This window comes from Mus pahari, chromosome 9 (genome assembly GCF_900095145.1).
Source record: "Mus pahari chromosome 9, PAHARI_EIJ_v1.1, whole genome shotgun sequence".
NCBI lineage: Eukaryota > Metazoa > Chordata > Mammalia > Rodentia > Muridae > Mus > Mus pahari.
The window spans coordinates 80,897,253-80,912,911 of NC_034598.1; the positions used below are offsets into that span (position 1 = coordinate 80,897,253).

Genomic DNA, 15,659 nt, shown 5'->3' on the forward strand with positions numbered 1-15,659 from the left:
TTTTTACTGTGGATATGAGGAAGAAGCCAGAGGCAACCGGAAGAGTCTAGAGCAGAGACAGAAAGAAGGAGACTGATCTTGGCCAGCAGACTAGACAGGGCCAGGGCTATCTGCTAGTGAGGGGAGAAGAGGCAGAGCTAGAGAAGACTAAGAGCAGCCAGAGCAGGGCAGAGTGAGGATAGCGGGGATATAAGATGCCTGTGAGCTGGAGGAGCGCAGGGTGGGCGGGGCAGGGCGGTGAGAAGGGCAGGGATGCTAGCGTGGACTCAGATGTGGAACAGGTACTTGTGATACTGAGGGAGCCCCGAGGTCAGCACGCACTCTGACCTGCTGTTAAGCACCCAAAACTCTCTGCAGCTTTCTTGTCAATGACTCAGGTCATAAAATGAAGGAAAAAAACAAAAACAAAAACCGCAAGGCATCTGCCATAGCCATCAGAGGATTCCAACTGATGTCCTCATAGGAACACGGGAAATAGTACCATTCTTTATGAAAGGCAGCCCCATCAGCCTTTACGGAAACACTTACTTCTTTGAGAGCAGCGGGGATTTTCTTCTGCTTCCTTCCTGACGGGATGCTATGTAAGACTGACGACAAGGCACTTGAAGGAGACTTGTGATTTCCAGGAGACCCAACCCTAGGTGACAGCTGGTGATCTGTAACAGAACAAGTACGCTCACGTGGCAAGCAAGGGTGAGTGCTCAGACTCGCTACTAAAATCAGTAAACAGTGACGCACAAGCTGCCCAAGAGACAAAGGCAGAAGGCGAGCTCAGTTGATTGCACATAGACGTCTTGAACTACAAACCATGTGAAAAAAATCACATTTCTGTGTCATTAGAATATTGAGCCAGTTAGGGACGGACACAGCTCAGTGACAGAGTGCCTGCTTTGTGTGCACAATGGCCTATGTTCAGACCTCAGTACCAAAAGGTAAAGTAACAATTCTTTGTGAGGGCCATGCCCATGCCTGTCACCCCAGCACTTAGGAGACGAAGGCAGTAGGTCAAGGTCCATCCTCAACCCAAGTTACATGAGAGTCCATCTCAGTAAACCATAGGTCAATCAATCAATCAGTCAATCAATTCTGAAACATACAAGGACACTGTCAATCTTACAAACTTCCCCCACTGACTTAGAGGTCGATATAGACAATGGCAGACATGTATGAACCAGAACATCTGCTTGTTGAAAAATGAAGCTAGGAGCAACATCTGGGTAGGAACGGGTCTAAGTGATTTGGAATGATGCTTAGGCCAGGGAAGGATGCGAACAGGATGGCCTTGTGGCAATCTACCTGCTTCAGCCTATGGAGTGCTAGATTTCATGTGGGAGCCACACTCCCTGGCTCTAAATCAACCATCTTTGTTTCACACTTTTGCTTTATGTGGTGCTAAGGATAAAACCTAGAGCCCTGCACACGCTAGGCAGGTACTTACCACTGTGCCACATTCCTCCCAGACTGAGTTTAGAAAAGCAGGCAATAGGCAGGAAGAGGAATTTGCCTCATGGTATTATTACAGTATCACCCGTATTGCGGTTGACACAAAGAGAACAAGGCAAGTGGGACTTTTTTGAGATGGAACTGACAAGATCTAGTGACCAAGCTGAGCTGGGTGGTGAGAGAGGAATGTTTCCACTTCACATTGGTTTACCGAGAAAACAAAGAATGGAATGGCCAACAAAGAATACCCGGGTGTGTCTTCACAAACCATACACAAATCATAACTACTGATCTAAAACTACTGAATCGTAACGATGGATTCTAAAATAGCATGGCATCTCGTTTGAGTTACATAAAGTCTTCTTTCCTAATAAGCTATGTCTCGTGGATATGCAGGATAATGCTTTTAGAATTTAGATCCTATAGGTTCCAGAAATTTAAAATATAGGCTTGGGCAGACCTCTGAGCTGAGGTTACTTTGCCTTGTGGGCAAACAACGCTTGCAGACCACTGAATGGGCAGATACGAAAATATCTTGTCCAAAGAATCACACCTGCCAAGAGTGGTGGTAATATTTGGAAGGCTGAGAGTTCCAGGCTAATACGGGTTATGCAAAGAAATCATCTCAATAAATAAATCAATAAAAACCCAATCATCCAGTGAACTAGAACTCACTAACCAAGTGCCAGTTGGTGAGTTTCCATGCTGCATTGCCTTGTAGATAGAAATATTTGGGAACTGGGAATGTGGCTCAGTAGTGCAGCACTTGCCTGTACCTGCAAAGCTTGGGATCTGTTTCTTTGTACTTCCAGTGGGTAAGGGGAAGAAAGAAAGGAAAAGATATCTCAAAAATGAGAGGCAGAGGCAAGAGGATTTCTGAGTTCTAGGCCAGCCTGGTCTACAAAGTGAGTTCCAGGACAGCCAGGGCTACACAGAGAAACCCTGTCTTGAAAAAAACCAAACCAAAAAACAAAACAAAACAAAATACAAAAGAAAGCAAGCAAGAGGAGGGCTAGAGATGCCCCAGTGGTTAAGATCACCTGCTGCCCTTGCACAGGACCGGGGTTTGACTACCAGTAAACACATGTTGGTTCACAACCATTCTTAACTCCAGTTCCAGGGGATCCAACACCCTCTTCTGACCTCTGAAGGTGCCACACATGCATGTGGTCACTACACATGGTATACTAAGACACGCACTCAGGCAAAACACTCATGCACATGAAAATAAATGAATCTGAAAGAATATAAATGTAACATCATTTAGTAAATTGAAACTTCAACATAGCTCACAAGTTAAAGTTACTTTCTGTGTTAAGCATTTCATTCTGTAATAATAGTTCAATAATTAGTTTTCTTAGAACCATTTCACAATGCTCAAAAAGAAAAAAAAAAAGGTCTCAGTCCAATTTCTCTCAGCATTACCATAAACTCAAGTCAGGGCATAAGCAGCGATAAGACAAGCCCACACACATGCTGGCACGCCCACATACAGGCTGGCACGCCCCCACACAAGCTGGCATGCCCAACCCGCTTCTTTTGGAAGGCTGAGCGCATCCGAGCAATCAGACCTTTTGTTTAAACGTTTACTTTTACGTTACCTAATTTCTGTAGCTCTTGGAAGCAGTGCTCGCACACTCTTGCCAGTTGCCCTTTCAGGTAATCTAAGCCATACTTGTTGGATGAGCAAGCTTGGCACACAATCTGAAAACACATTGAAATTATTTCATTCAGAAAAACTTTTGATTACAAGCTATATATATATATTAAAAAAAAAGGGGGGGGGGCTGCCGCTTATAGCACTGTCCTTTTGCAAAACAGTTGGACAATGACTAAATCTCACTTATCGCACGGCATTTCGGCATGTAGTAAGTGAGCTTGCGAGACCACACTTGAGAGGCTACACATAAGTCCTGAGGGCTTGCTTCATAAATAATGTGCTAACACAAGCCTTCAGAACACTGCCTAGTGTGCAGGAACTTCTGTCAGTCTCGATGACCACCCTTGATCCTAAGCATCATCACTCAGCATCCCTAAGCATCGTTGCCAAAGCAACAAGTGCTCCCCTGCAACAATACCAGTCAAAGGAGCTCTGTTACTACGCTCATTCTGCTAAAGACATCGTGAAAGCTTATACTTTGGTATGGACTGGAAATCTCTTCTAAGGACTCACGTGGTGTTGAAGTTCCCACCCGGGAGGTGGCAGGAACTTTCAAAGGTCACTAGGGTGGTGGACCTTCAAAGGGGTGCTGGGATCATTTCTTCCACTTTTTTCATTCATAACTATCAAGTTAGTGGCTCTGCTTACTACATGCTCTCACCATGACATGTTGTCTTAACCCCAACACTACAGGCCAATTGTCTTGAGCTTAAAGTCCCAAAGTGTAAGCCAAAGTAAATCGTGGGCAGAGAGTAGAGGAAGGAGAGTCCCTGACAATATTCCCTACTCCAACTCCAAACCCAGATCAGATGACATCTCTGCCTTTACTAGCACTGCCCTTCCTGGTTTGTGTACTACAGTGACTTCTGAGGGAAATCCTTCCTCACTGTGCATAGCCCAGAGCCACAGACATCATGATGCTGCCCCTCTGACCTTCCCACAGGCCCTGCAGTGATGTCTTCTCCAGGTCAGGGTGAATTCACTTGTGCAAATCATACACATGGTGGCTCTGGTGTCAGGGATCCAGATGGGAGCCTTTGCCCCGAGAGGGCTAACTTCTTCTTTTCCCTCTGAGTCCTGTGGAAGCAGAGTGACTCTGATTACCCTGTGCACACAGCCTGGGATAGAACCACATCTTTTCAGTAGGCGTCTACAGTGCCGAGGGCATCAGTAAGGGGATGGGAGGGAAAGTGGCCTAGCGCATTTCTCGAGATACACTTGAAATTCCTCTGCTGCAAAATCATCTGTGAAAGATGCTTGTGGTACTGGGATGCTTAGCTTCTTCCTTAGACGTATCACTGCTCTCTGTTCCTTACAGTGAAAGCTGGGGATGGAGCTGGAGGCAGAACTAAGTCTAAGTTCCTGAGATCAATCCCTACAGACACAGAGAGAGACTCACACCCCTCCCCATACACATTCCCACAGCTACAGACACACAGAGATACAGAGACACGCCCCCTAACACATTGTCACGGATGGATGGACACACACACACACACACACACACAAATAAGTAAAAACTCCTACACTTCAGTTTTAAAACTAAGAGAAACTTTGAGGACACATGCCTCCTCCAATCCATCTCTGAAAGTCAGGTTCCTTTCCTAAACCTCTGTGTGGTCAATGTAGTCAAATGAAAAGCAAGAAACTGGAAGCAAGGCCAGAAGGAGAGAAGGCAACAGTACCTCGTCAAGACTCCTGCTGGGGCAGAAGGTGATTCTTTTCTTGGCATACTCTTCTATTGAGCTGGATATGGCCTCCAGCCAGTCGTCTCTTTCTGTGGCAGAACTGGTCGGGGCAAAAGGTTTCATCAAGCAGATAGCATCACTGTGTCCTTTGTCTTTTGTTCTTCAACCCTGACAACTAATATTACCCTCCTATCAGGTCCAAAGCACTCGCCATCTTTTCCCCTCGAAAAGGGCAGGCCCACTGATCTGCCCAAAGTGAGTCTAGGCTCAGCTCAACCTGGATCATAGGAGGCTGGCACTTAGATAAAAGCCGCCACTCCTCAGGAACTTGCGAAACTGGTTCCCATGTGCCAACAGGAATCATTTCCTTTACCTCCGGCAGAAGGAACATTGTTACCTGTGGTTCCATGTCAAAGCCCATTCTGGCCTCCAGACTCCTTTTGTAGCACAGCACCTGTCATGCATCTCCAAGTCCATGCTAGCATCCTGGCTGATTTATTTCCTCCGGCTTCCTCCCTCCCAGCACCCTCTGTAATGCTCTCTGTATAATGGCAAGCTTCCCACCCCTTCTATTCTCATTCTGCCTCTTCTCGCCCATGGAAGCTCTCTCATTTTCCAACTCTCTCTCTCTTCTCTCTGTTTCTCACTCCCCCCCATCTCCCCCCCCCCCCCCCCCCCCCCCCCCCGTCCTCCTTAGCCCTGGCCACACCCAGTTACTGGCCATGTTCAGTCTGCTTCTTTCTCTGCTCTGGACTGATACCTCTGGCTGTTCCTTGTGTCCTTCCCCCTCTCCATCATCTACAACAGAAACCTTCCTAAATCATGGAGATGGATAGTCATGTAGGCGGTCTCTTTACTGCGGCCCCTCTCACATACATCTCCTAAGATGCTGGCTTCTGATTTAACTGTTCGTCCCTCCATGCCTACTCAATGAGTGCCCTCTGCCCCTGTAGCAAGTCTCTCTGTGCCTCCAGCCTCCTATGCCCTCTCAGGTGCCCACCATGAGAAAGGCTGTGCCTCTTATTGCTCACTGAGGCCCGCTGTATGCTTCTCCACTGTGATTCAGGCCCCCCCCCCCCCGGAGCCGGTCCCCATGCCCTCTATTGGAACTCTCTCTGGAAAGGTGTCTTGGTTATTATGATCCTGGCTCCTTTCCCACCATTCTTATGGCTCACTCCTGGGGCTTGATTCATGTGCCTTCTTAATCTCGTTCCTCCTTGGACTTAAAGATTTCATTAAAGCTCTGTCTTACGGTGAATAGCCTGGCCTCAATACAGCTTAATGGCCAAAAAATGGTACACTCAATTTCCAGATTCTCTCAGATTTTTAACGATTTTTTGCCACACATACACACACACACACACACACACACACACACACACACACACACAAAATACACTATCTCTCAAATCTCTTATCTTTAAATTTTCTCTGCCCTCCACTCTTAAGAATCTCTTATTTCTAAGACTTCTTTTTCTTTGCTCTTTGCTTCAACCCCACAAAAAAATCTCTCAAAATTGTGTAAACATGCTACATATCAAGATTTGTTAAACTTATTGAGTGTAGTTCAAAAAAAAATCTGTAAAGTCCATATGAAAGTTAGCTTAAAACTTGTAACAAATATCTTGTAACATGTATCAAATATTGATAAAGTATATATTGAATATTTAAATATAAATTTTATATAAGTATAAAATATATAAGGAAAATACATATTTATATATATTAAACATATATTTTAACTATCAGCCCTTTTGTTGAAGATTATCTTTGGTTGTATGTGTGTGTATATCTATATATCATTATATCTATATCTATATATTTTTTTTTTTTCGAGACAGGGTTTCTCTGTGTAGTTCTGGCTGTCCTGGAGCTCACTTTGTAGACCAGGCTGGCCTCGAACTCAGAAATCCGCCTGCCTCTGCCTCCCGAGTGCTGGGATTAAAGGCGTGCGCCACCACACCGGCTTCTATATATCTTAATTTGCTACAATATAACTGTTTGTAACTTGAGTTCAACTCTTGTTTTACAAATAGATCCTCTGTAGCATATTGTGTATGTAACTTGTTCATGAACAACAAATGCTTGGTGACTGAGGCTGATAAATACCTACGGTCTACTCAGGCCAGCAGAAACTAATAAGCATAGATATCTAGCCGCTTTGTCTTTGCTTACTTCACTAAGTTTTAGCTACCTGAGGTGAGCTGTGTCATGCAAAGAGCTGTGATATCATGTAAAGGCACACTGTGAAAGGATCAGGAAGACGGGAGAGTGTGAGGTGACAGGAACCTATTTTTAGCCATAAACCATAAGCTGAAGAAGGAAACAAAGGAAATTGCCTGCGTCATGAGGGCTCCCGACTATGCATCGGCCAAGTGTTGCTCCAATTCCTCTGTCAACAAACACTGTCCTCAACCCACCTCAGATGTGAACAGGCTGGGAAGAGGCCTTCCTAGAACGGGCCATTCTTGCTTTGCACCTTTCAACCATGCCTCCTAATATGACTCTGCTAATTCCCATTCATTATTGGTATGCAGAGAGTTATGAAGCCATTTAAATTTTGTTTTGCATATTCCAAACATCCTGGCACACTTTGGGTAATATAAATATGTAAATCTGTATATATATATTGCAGAGGAAAGGAGCTAGAAAAGAGACTCTGACAGTCAACAAATCCACCACAATGGGAGGATAACTGTAAGGAAATCTTGGTATTTCTTGAATCATGATATTACAGTACGCAAAATATCCTGGCAACAACAGTCGGATTTAAAATTCTTTAGAAAACTGTAAGAGAGTTGGTTTTTGCAGCTCATAGTATTATTGTGTTATTCACTCTGAGTTTAAGTATAAGCAGTTCTATCTTAACAAGATAAAAACAAACAAAACTCCATCGTGAATGGGAGACATGAGCACAGAGTGCTGATTTTTGGATTGATTTTGGCTTCCTCTCCCTTTGCAGGGCTGAAGGTCAGTCCGAGGGCCTCAGGAATCCTAGACCGAGGACTCTCTCTCTACCACTGCTCTGCTACAGCCCTAACTCCTTCATCACTGCAGGAGACACTAGAACACTTGCCTTTCCCATAATAATAGACTTCCCTGATAAATACCACTTATGATATTTATTCATATTGGTTGAAAAGTTTACAAATGGCATTTAAAAATGAATATATTTCCCAAATTTTCATAATATAAAGAACAAAATAAAAATAACACTTTTCTTTATAAACCAAATGAAATCTGCCTGTTACTTCTACTGTTCTGACATTATTGCCAAAGATGGCTGTCAAGCTCAGCCAAAAGGACTAAACACTTCACAAATATCATTTCTCATCGTTAGAGCCCATGGGATACTCATAGATGTATTCTGACTTCTACCTGTTACACTCCGAGATATTGCCACCATGTACAGGCAAGGAACTGGGGGACAGTAGTGCTAGATGCTGGTTTTGTAGACGGCAGGTTACTGAGTCATGAGCTGACATGAGACCCAGGCATTGTAAAGGGCTGAACCTTCACTATGGAGTTGGCACCATCTGCCGTGTGCTCACTGAAGAGCCATCATAGGAACACACTCTCGGACTTGCAGGCAAAGAGACATGAATCATCACCAGCTCTCCTTCCACCGCCAGCTCTCTGCTCGAAGTAATGGAGAGCAGAGAGGCAGATGGCTAATTTGAGAACTGCTGTTGGCTTTGTTTGGAGTCCCGGGACCATGCGGAATGTGATTTGACTGTGCAAATCATGTCACATATGCTGTTCTTTTGTTTAATCATTCCTGGCGCTCTCTTGTGCGGGCTTCTGCCAAGACAGTGTTTACCAGCTCTTGATAGCACATTTCTTACAGACCACACACAGTTGCTTGAAGCATCTACGGCTGACATTCTAAGGCCTTTTGCAGCATGAGTAGTAAAAGAATCCACATCTTCCTTACACTGACACACAGGCTGAGTACTTTGTTTTTGTAGTAGCATACTTTATATAATAGGCTTAATTTTATATAGCATCTACAGAAGGAAAATTTTTGTCAAGCAAAATTATTTTCTTCTCATTGTAATGAGCTGGAGAGAAAGAGAGAGAGAGAGAGAGAGAGAGAGAGAGAGAGAGAGAGAGAGAGAGAGAGAGAGCTGTCTAATCAAAGGGACTTCTGGTACATCAGACCTTGCCACACCAATGTTTGTGCTGACTGTAAGGTGCAACGCTGATATTTAAAGGCAACATTACTGTGTCTCTCCTGAATTACATTTACTAGGTGATTGTTATAGGTTAGGAACTAAGATGTAAACCATACACACATATCTGTTTTAGCTAAGGGCTCACACCTTACGGTGGTGAGAAAGTAAACAGCATATAATACATACACAGAAGGGGGCACTGCTCTGTAACGTGGCAGGGCAAGCCTGCAGAGGGGCTGACAAGACTGAAGAATTCCAAGTGTCTCACAGTGACCTGCTGTCTCTCTGTGCAACTTCATTCAGTCTCACAGGTTTTGGTCATCTTCCAAGATGATGGCGTTCATACATACACACCCAGCCCAGGCTTCCTCCTCACAGAGATCCTTGGGTGCCCCAGGCTCCATGCTGATGCTCCGCACGTTCAATGTGCACACCGATCCCTAATTTCTCCCTAAAATCATCACAGTGAGTGGTATCACCACCTAGAGTCCATATAGCCTGTCAACTCATGGAGAATAATCCCTTCACCTTCTTCCCAAGTGTGGGCCACAAACGAGAAAATTCTCTGATCACGTTATTCTTGGTTATAATCCATTAAGTGGCTTTCCTATGGCTCTTATGCTGAAGACCCAAATCCGCAAGGTGGTTCTGCACACTATGTCACCTGGCTCTCGAAGGATCTCTCGTGTGCCTCTCCCTGTCATTTCCTAGCTTATCCAATATGCAGGAGTCCTTTATACCTCAGGACCTCTGTGGTCATTGTGCCTAAGTACCAGGAGGATCCTCCCTTAGCTGTGCCTACCTTCCCAACACCGACCCTTCACAAGTCAGTGTCATAACAGGCCTTCAAGGGCTATCTCCATGTCCTTTTTGCCCTAATACTAGCTCACGTAACAGCCTCATAACAAGCAGCACTCTTCTTGTATTCTACTTAAATACTTCCTTCCCGTTTGCCCTGGTGGAACACAAGCTTGGTGAAGAAAGGCTCTTTCAGTCATCCACTACACCTCTATGCCTAGCACCATGCTTAGTCAAAGGCAGAGGCTCCATTTTACTGACTGACTGAAGTAATGAAGCTCAGATAGGGAAGCTCCCTGTGAAAGGCAGAAAGACAAGGCACAGGGGATCGCACATACACCTCTCGAGCTATCAAGTTCTAGATGGCCATTCCTACAGGGGATGTGCTGGCTGGCATGACCACCTCCTGCCGTCATTGCAGATGCACCTCCGGTGTTAAGTCACTGTGGCTCCTATGTCAGCACTGTCTGCTCGCATGTGCTGAGACACGGCACGATCCTGGCTTCACACTCTTTGCTGCGGTGCCTCCCCCTCCTGATTTTCACAGAACTACACAGGACCTTACTCAAGACCAGTCTTCAGTTTAAGGGGATGCTACTACTAGTTTCATTTTCTATCCATGTTACTCAAATGTCCCCCATAAAACAGTAAGGCTCCTTTTATCCATGTGTTCAGTGGAGTAGTGCGTTTAACAAACTGCCCCGAAGCCTAGTTCTCTGATTGTCGGGGCTTCGGACACACCTTCCATATAAACCTGCATCACTTGTAGCTTTTGATTTAGAGTGAGGGATGTGTGACTCTTACTGTGGGTTGGACACTTATGGGCCATTGTGGGGTAATTTTGTCTAAGAAAATAGGGAGGACACGGGAGAAACATACAGGGGAACGGTCAGTTCACAGTCAGAAAAACACAATTTCTCAATTAAGTTCAATATCATGTGGGCATGATCACGGTGCCCAAACCAAATAAATGTTAACATCAATGATCATGTATTACAGGTCATGAAAACAGATATGAGGAAAAAAAAATATTGTGAGAATTACAGAAGTATGACAGAGCGAGACATCAAGTGAGCACACGATGTCAGGAAACAGGACACTGAGGGGCTGAAAAGATGGCTCAGTGGTGGTTTCAGTACTGCTGAGCAAGCGTGAGGACCCACGCATCACGTGCAGCATCTGGACACTTCTACTCTGGTTCCAATGGTACTGACGCCCTCTCCTGCCGTCCTTGTGTGAATAGCTGCACAGGTACACATATACTCACACACATGCACACACACACACACACACACACACACACACACACACACACAGATCCTTATTTATAAAATGCAAAAGGGCACTGAAAGACTGAATGTTGAGTTACCACAAACTTTCAGTTCATGGGTTATACAATCTTGAAGTGGGTGTGGTGGCACATGGCTATAATCCCAAAGCATGGGTGGTGGAGGACTGCTAATAATTTGGAGCCAGCTAGGTCACATAAGGAGCTCTGGCCTCAAAACAAACAAGTTAAAGCACACAGTGTCTGCAGAGTAGTATGAATTGCAATACAGTGAGCTATGCTTGTTTGAGCCATATAACTTTTGAGACAGGGACTCGTATAGTTAAGGCTGGCCTCAAAGTCACTATGTAGAGGATAATAATCTTTCATGGCTGTAAGCATGTGTCATGAAGCCCGGCCCTTATGACCTGTGTTCATCACTCACAAGTCACTGGAAGTTTCAGTTTGAAGTAATCTGCTATCAGACACCACAGTAACAACAGACACAAAAGTGGAAACTTTGATTTCTACTCTGGATTTGTTAGCTGTATTAAGAGAGCAACTTCACACTTTTGTCAGTTGGTGTCCGCATTTTTAATGAGGTAACTGTCACATAGGCAATGAACCTTAAAGGACACATGAAATCTTTCCATTACAGTATAAAGCGGTTAGTGTTCATAAACATGTGATAAACTATTCAAATATCTGAAATACATTTAAAGAGTGATCAGCATAACACGTTCCAGCATTATTATTGAGAGGCACATGACTATTTTTGTGTTTCTAATATGTTCTTGTATGAGCTCTGTTGTGTGCTGGACAGTAGAGAGTACGCTCTAGGAAAGTAAGAGAGATGAGAGACAACGTCTAGAAGTTGACCTAAATGTTAAAAGTAAACTTATAGACACTATCTTAGCAAGCTATATTGCCAAAATGTCATTTCTTTTTGTTTGGTTGGCTGGTTTTGGCTTTTTTCCAGAAGGGTTTCCTCTGTGTAGCCCTGGATGTGCTAGAATACACTATGTTGACTGTTGGGATTAAAGCTGTGTGCCACCACTGCCCAACCAAAATGTCATTCCAACAGATGTGTGCGTGTATGTGAATATGTGATGACCACCCACATGTGCACACACACTCAGTCATACACACACACACACACACTCTCTCTCTCTCTCTCTTTCACACACACACACACACACACACACACACAAACACTTACCTAGCTGAGAGGATGAAAGAACGCTCCACACTTTCAATCTTTAACTCATTCTGATATGCCTCCTGGGTAGGTTTTCTGACCTGGAAGAAGGTACAAATATCGGACACTTATCAGGCTACAATCTGACATATGCACAGTAGCTGGAGCTGCCCAGACCCCTGGATACTGACATAACTGCCAGTCTCCTCACTTAGCTTTATCTGCTACCACCTCCACCATGGACTCTACGTTCCAGACAAACGAAAATGCCCACGGGCAGCTGTTCCCCATCTCCAAGCCTGAGGTCAGGATATCCACCCTGCAGGATCCCTTTCCCAGCGTCCCAGCATGTCGCTCTGTAATTCATACCTGAAGGCTCACTGATTCTCTCTCGACTGCTAGGTTTTGCTTTCTGTTTTCTTTCGGAAAGGGTCTCGCTACAGAGCACCTGCCATTTCTCAGGTGTCTATCAAAAGCAGCACACCAGTCCCTCCACCACACCTATTAAACAATGTATGCTCTTCTCGACTACTACGGGGGCTCACACCAGTGATCTCAGCATTCAAGAAGATGAGACAAAAGATCGTCTTGATACTAAGTTGACCTGTGCTACAGAGCAGACTTGATCTCAGAACACCTTAAAAGGCTTGGTGTGGTGGCTCACATCTCATGGTGGGAGGATAAGGAGTTCAACAGCAGCTCTGGCTACATAGGCTAGGCAGGGAAATAAAAGCACAATCCTAAACCGAGCCCTTTAAAAACTTCTGTGGCAGGGCTGGAAGGATAGCTCAGTGATTGGGGGCATTGGCTGCTCTTCCGAAGGTCCTGGGTTCAGATCCTAGCAACCACATGGTGGCTCACGGCCATCTGTGATGAGATCTGACACCCTCTTCTGGGGTGTCTGAGGATAGTTACAGTGTACTTACATAGAATAAATGAGTAAATCTTTGGGCTGGAGTGAGCGGGGCCAAAGAGAGAAGAAAAAGTGTCTGAAGACAGCTACAGTGTACTTACATATAATAAATAAATAAATAAATCTTAACAAACAAACAACAACAACAAAACCCTCCTGTGGTGGAATGAATGAAGATGGCTTCCACAGACTCATAGAGTGGCATTACCAGAGGTGAGGCATTGTTGGAGTAGGTGTGGCCCTGGGCTACTTGCAGCCTTGTTGGAAGAAGTATGTTACTAAGGGTGGGCTTTGGGGTTTCAGAAGCTCAAGCCAGGCCCACTGTCACTCTCTCCTCCTGGAATCCAGATGGCGAACTCTCTGCTACTCTCCAGCATCATGTCTGCCTGCGTGCTGCCATGCTTCCTGCCATGATGACAACGGACTAAACCTCTGAACTTGTAAGAGTTACAGTGGCCACGGTCTCTTCACAGCAATACAAAGCCTAAGACAACCCCCTCCCTCCAGATGTTACTCCTACTGTGCTGCCTCAGGTGGTCTTGAGCTCCTGAACTCAAATTATCTTCCTATCTCAGTCTTCTGTGTACTGGGGATTAAAGGCATATACCACTAACCTGTCTTTGGCTATCTATCGACCTACCTTTTTTGGGGGTGTGTGTGGGGGTTACATTTAGGCAGAGTCTCAAGTAGCTGAAGCTAGCCTGGAACTTGCTATAGAGTTGAGAAAGCCCCTGTGCCCCGATCCTCTTGCCTCCTCGTCCTAGTGGGAGAGACTGAAAGAGCATGCTGCCACAGTAGTCTTGAACTCCTAGAAATGCTCACTGTGCCTGTACAGTGATTGCTATGACTGGGCATTCATTATGTCTCCATCACTGCAAAGTCTTGGGGCACAGGGAGGTTTGGGATGAAGCAGAGACAAAATGAATCACCCTTTAATTCACCCTCCTATTTTTTTTATATTAAATTGGTTATTATTTTTGCTTATAGTAGTTCTCAATAAGTCTTCCTTGGATGAATTCACACAAGAGTAAACCCCTGACGGGGAGGAGCAGACACATCATCAGGAGCAAACAGAAACAGAGAGGTGCGGGGCACAGGAGAGACGACTGCCCCGGGGATTCGTTTCTGTGTATGTTTGGGTGAATGGAAACCGTAGAGATGCACACGGACCTTCATTCCAGCCAGCGAGAGCATGTTGTTCAGTTTGTACATCCCAGACTGCATGGGTGTGGTGTAGAGCAGGGCATCGTTAAACTGAAAGGAGAAACACAGCTCAAGATAACATACACAGCCAACTTCAGCAATGGAGATACTTGGGACACACAATCAAGGTCACCCATCTTCTTGTGATTGCCTGTTTCCCCTGGCTATTTCCTGAATCTCAATGTCTGGCCATTCTAGTGACTCACAGGCAACCAAGGCCCCCCCAGGGCTTAGTTACTGTGTGTGGGGTGTTTGGTCAGCTGAACCTGCTTATGTTGGAATCTGCTTCGTTGGTAACGACCAAATGACCTTCCTATTATTCTGTTTCTTTTCCAAGTTCTATTAGAGATTTAATGTTCTGTGGATTTAAATTACACTGAAGAGTTACAATCTGCCTGAATAAACGCCTGACAAAAACAATCCTTCCTAATTTAAAGTGAAATAAACTAAATTCTAAGGGGGGGGACTGATCAAGTACCTTAACAGATCTCATCAATTGCTATGCTTGATACAAGCAAATGGCTACCTCAAAACACCACTAAGCTGCTATGTGAGTGGACTCGGCTCATACATTACATACATGCCTTCCAGTATGCAAAGGCCTGGACTCAGTCGAACCACACAGAGCCTCTTACCAGGAAAAACATCCGGGGCTGCATGACTTTCCGAGACAGCTTCATCAGGGTGCCTTCTTTAAGAAAAACCTAGTTCAACCAAGCAAGCACCAGGTTAGTTCTACCATCAACACAAGGACAATAAACACTGAATTTCTGCTCAACCTTCTCCCTGAACTATTTTTGTGGGAGGCAGGGAGACACTTTGTGACTTTTACGGTCATGATCTCTTTTTAAGCCCTAATACCAATTTAGAAATGAGACTTAAAAAAAAAAAAAATAGGGGAACTACAGAGATGCCTCAGTGGATAAATTTACTAGTTGCTCTTGCAGAGGATAGCGCTCAACTGCCTGTAAGTCTAGTTCCTGGAGATCTGACGCTCTCTTCTGGCCTCTGAGGGTACTGCAGGCACGCGGTGTCCATTATACACACAGAGGCAAAACACTTATATGCATAAAATATAAATCAACAAATATTTTTAAGAGGAAAAGAGGGGGATGGTTTGCTCCATTGGCAAGATATGCATATCTAGCATGTGTGAACTTCTGGGTTCGATTTTTAGCATTTCAATAAAACAGGCATGGGGTGGAGTGCCCTTCTGTACTTCTAGCACTTGGGAAGTGGAACATAAGTTTAAGGCTAGCCTTGATTATATAAGACTGTCTCAAAAAAGATAAAAGGGGGCCAGTGAGATGGCTC

General features: G+C 44.8%; 1 protein-coding gene across 1 annotated transcript in view; it reads right to left on the bottom strand.

Annotated features, from left to right (window-relative positions):
• The window catches only part of Fgd6 (FYVE, RhoGEF and PH domain containing 6), a 108,825-nt gene that overhangs the window by 3,275 nt on the left and 89,891 nt on the right, over positions 1–15,659 (bottom strand). The window contains exons 12-18 of the mRNA XM_021204981.1: positions 14,981–15,049; positions 14,313–14,396; positions 12,251–12,330; positions 4,789–4,891; positions 4,037–4,180; positions 3,045–3,147; positions 529–656 (exon numbers count right to left, since the gene is read on the bottom strand). Of these exons, the coding sequence (XP_021060640.1) occupies positions 529–656; positions 3,045–3,147; positions 4,037–4,180; positions 4,789–4,891; positions 12,251–12,330; positions 14,313–14,396; positions 14,981–15,049 (711 nt within the window). The remainder of the gene's footprint in view (positions 1–528; positions 657–3,044; positions 3,148–4,036; positions 4,181–4,788; positions 4,892–12,250; positions 12,331–14,312; positions 14,397–14,980; positions 15,050–15,659) is intronic.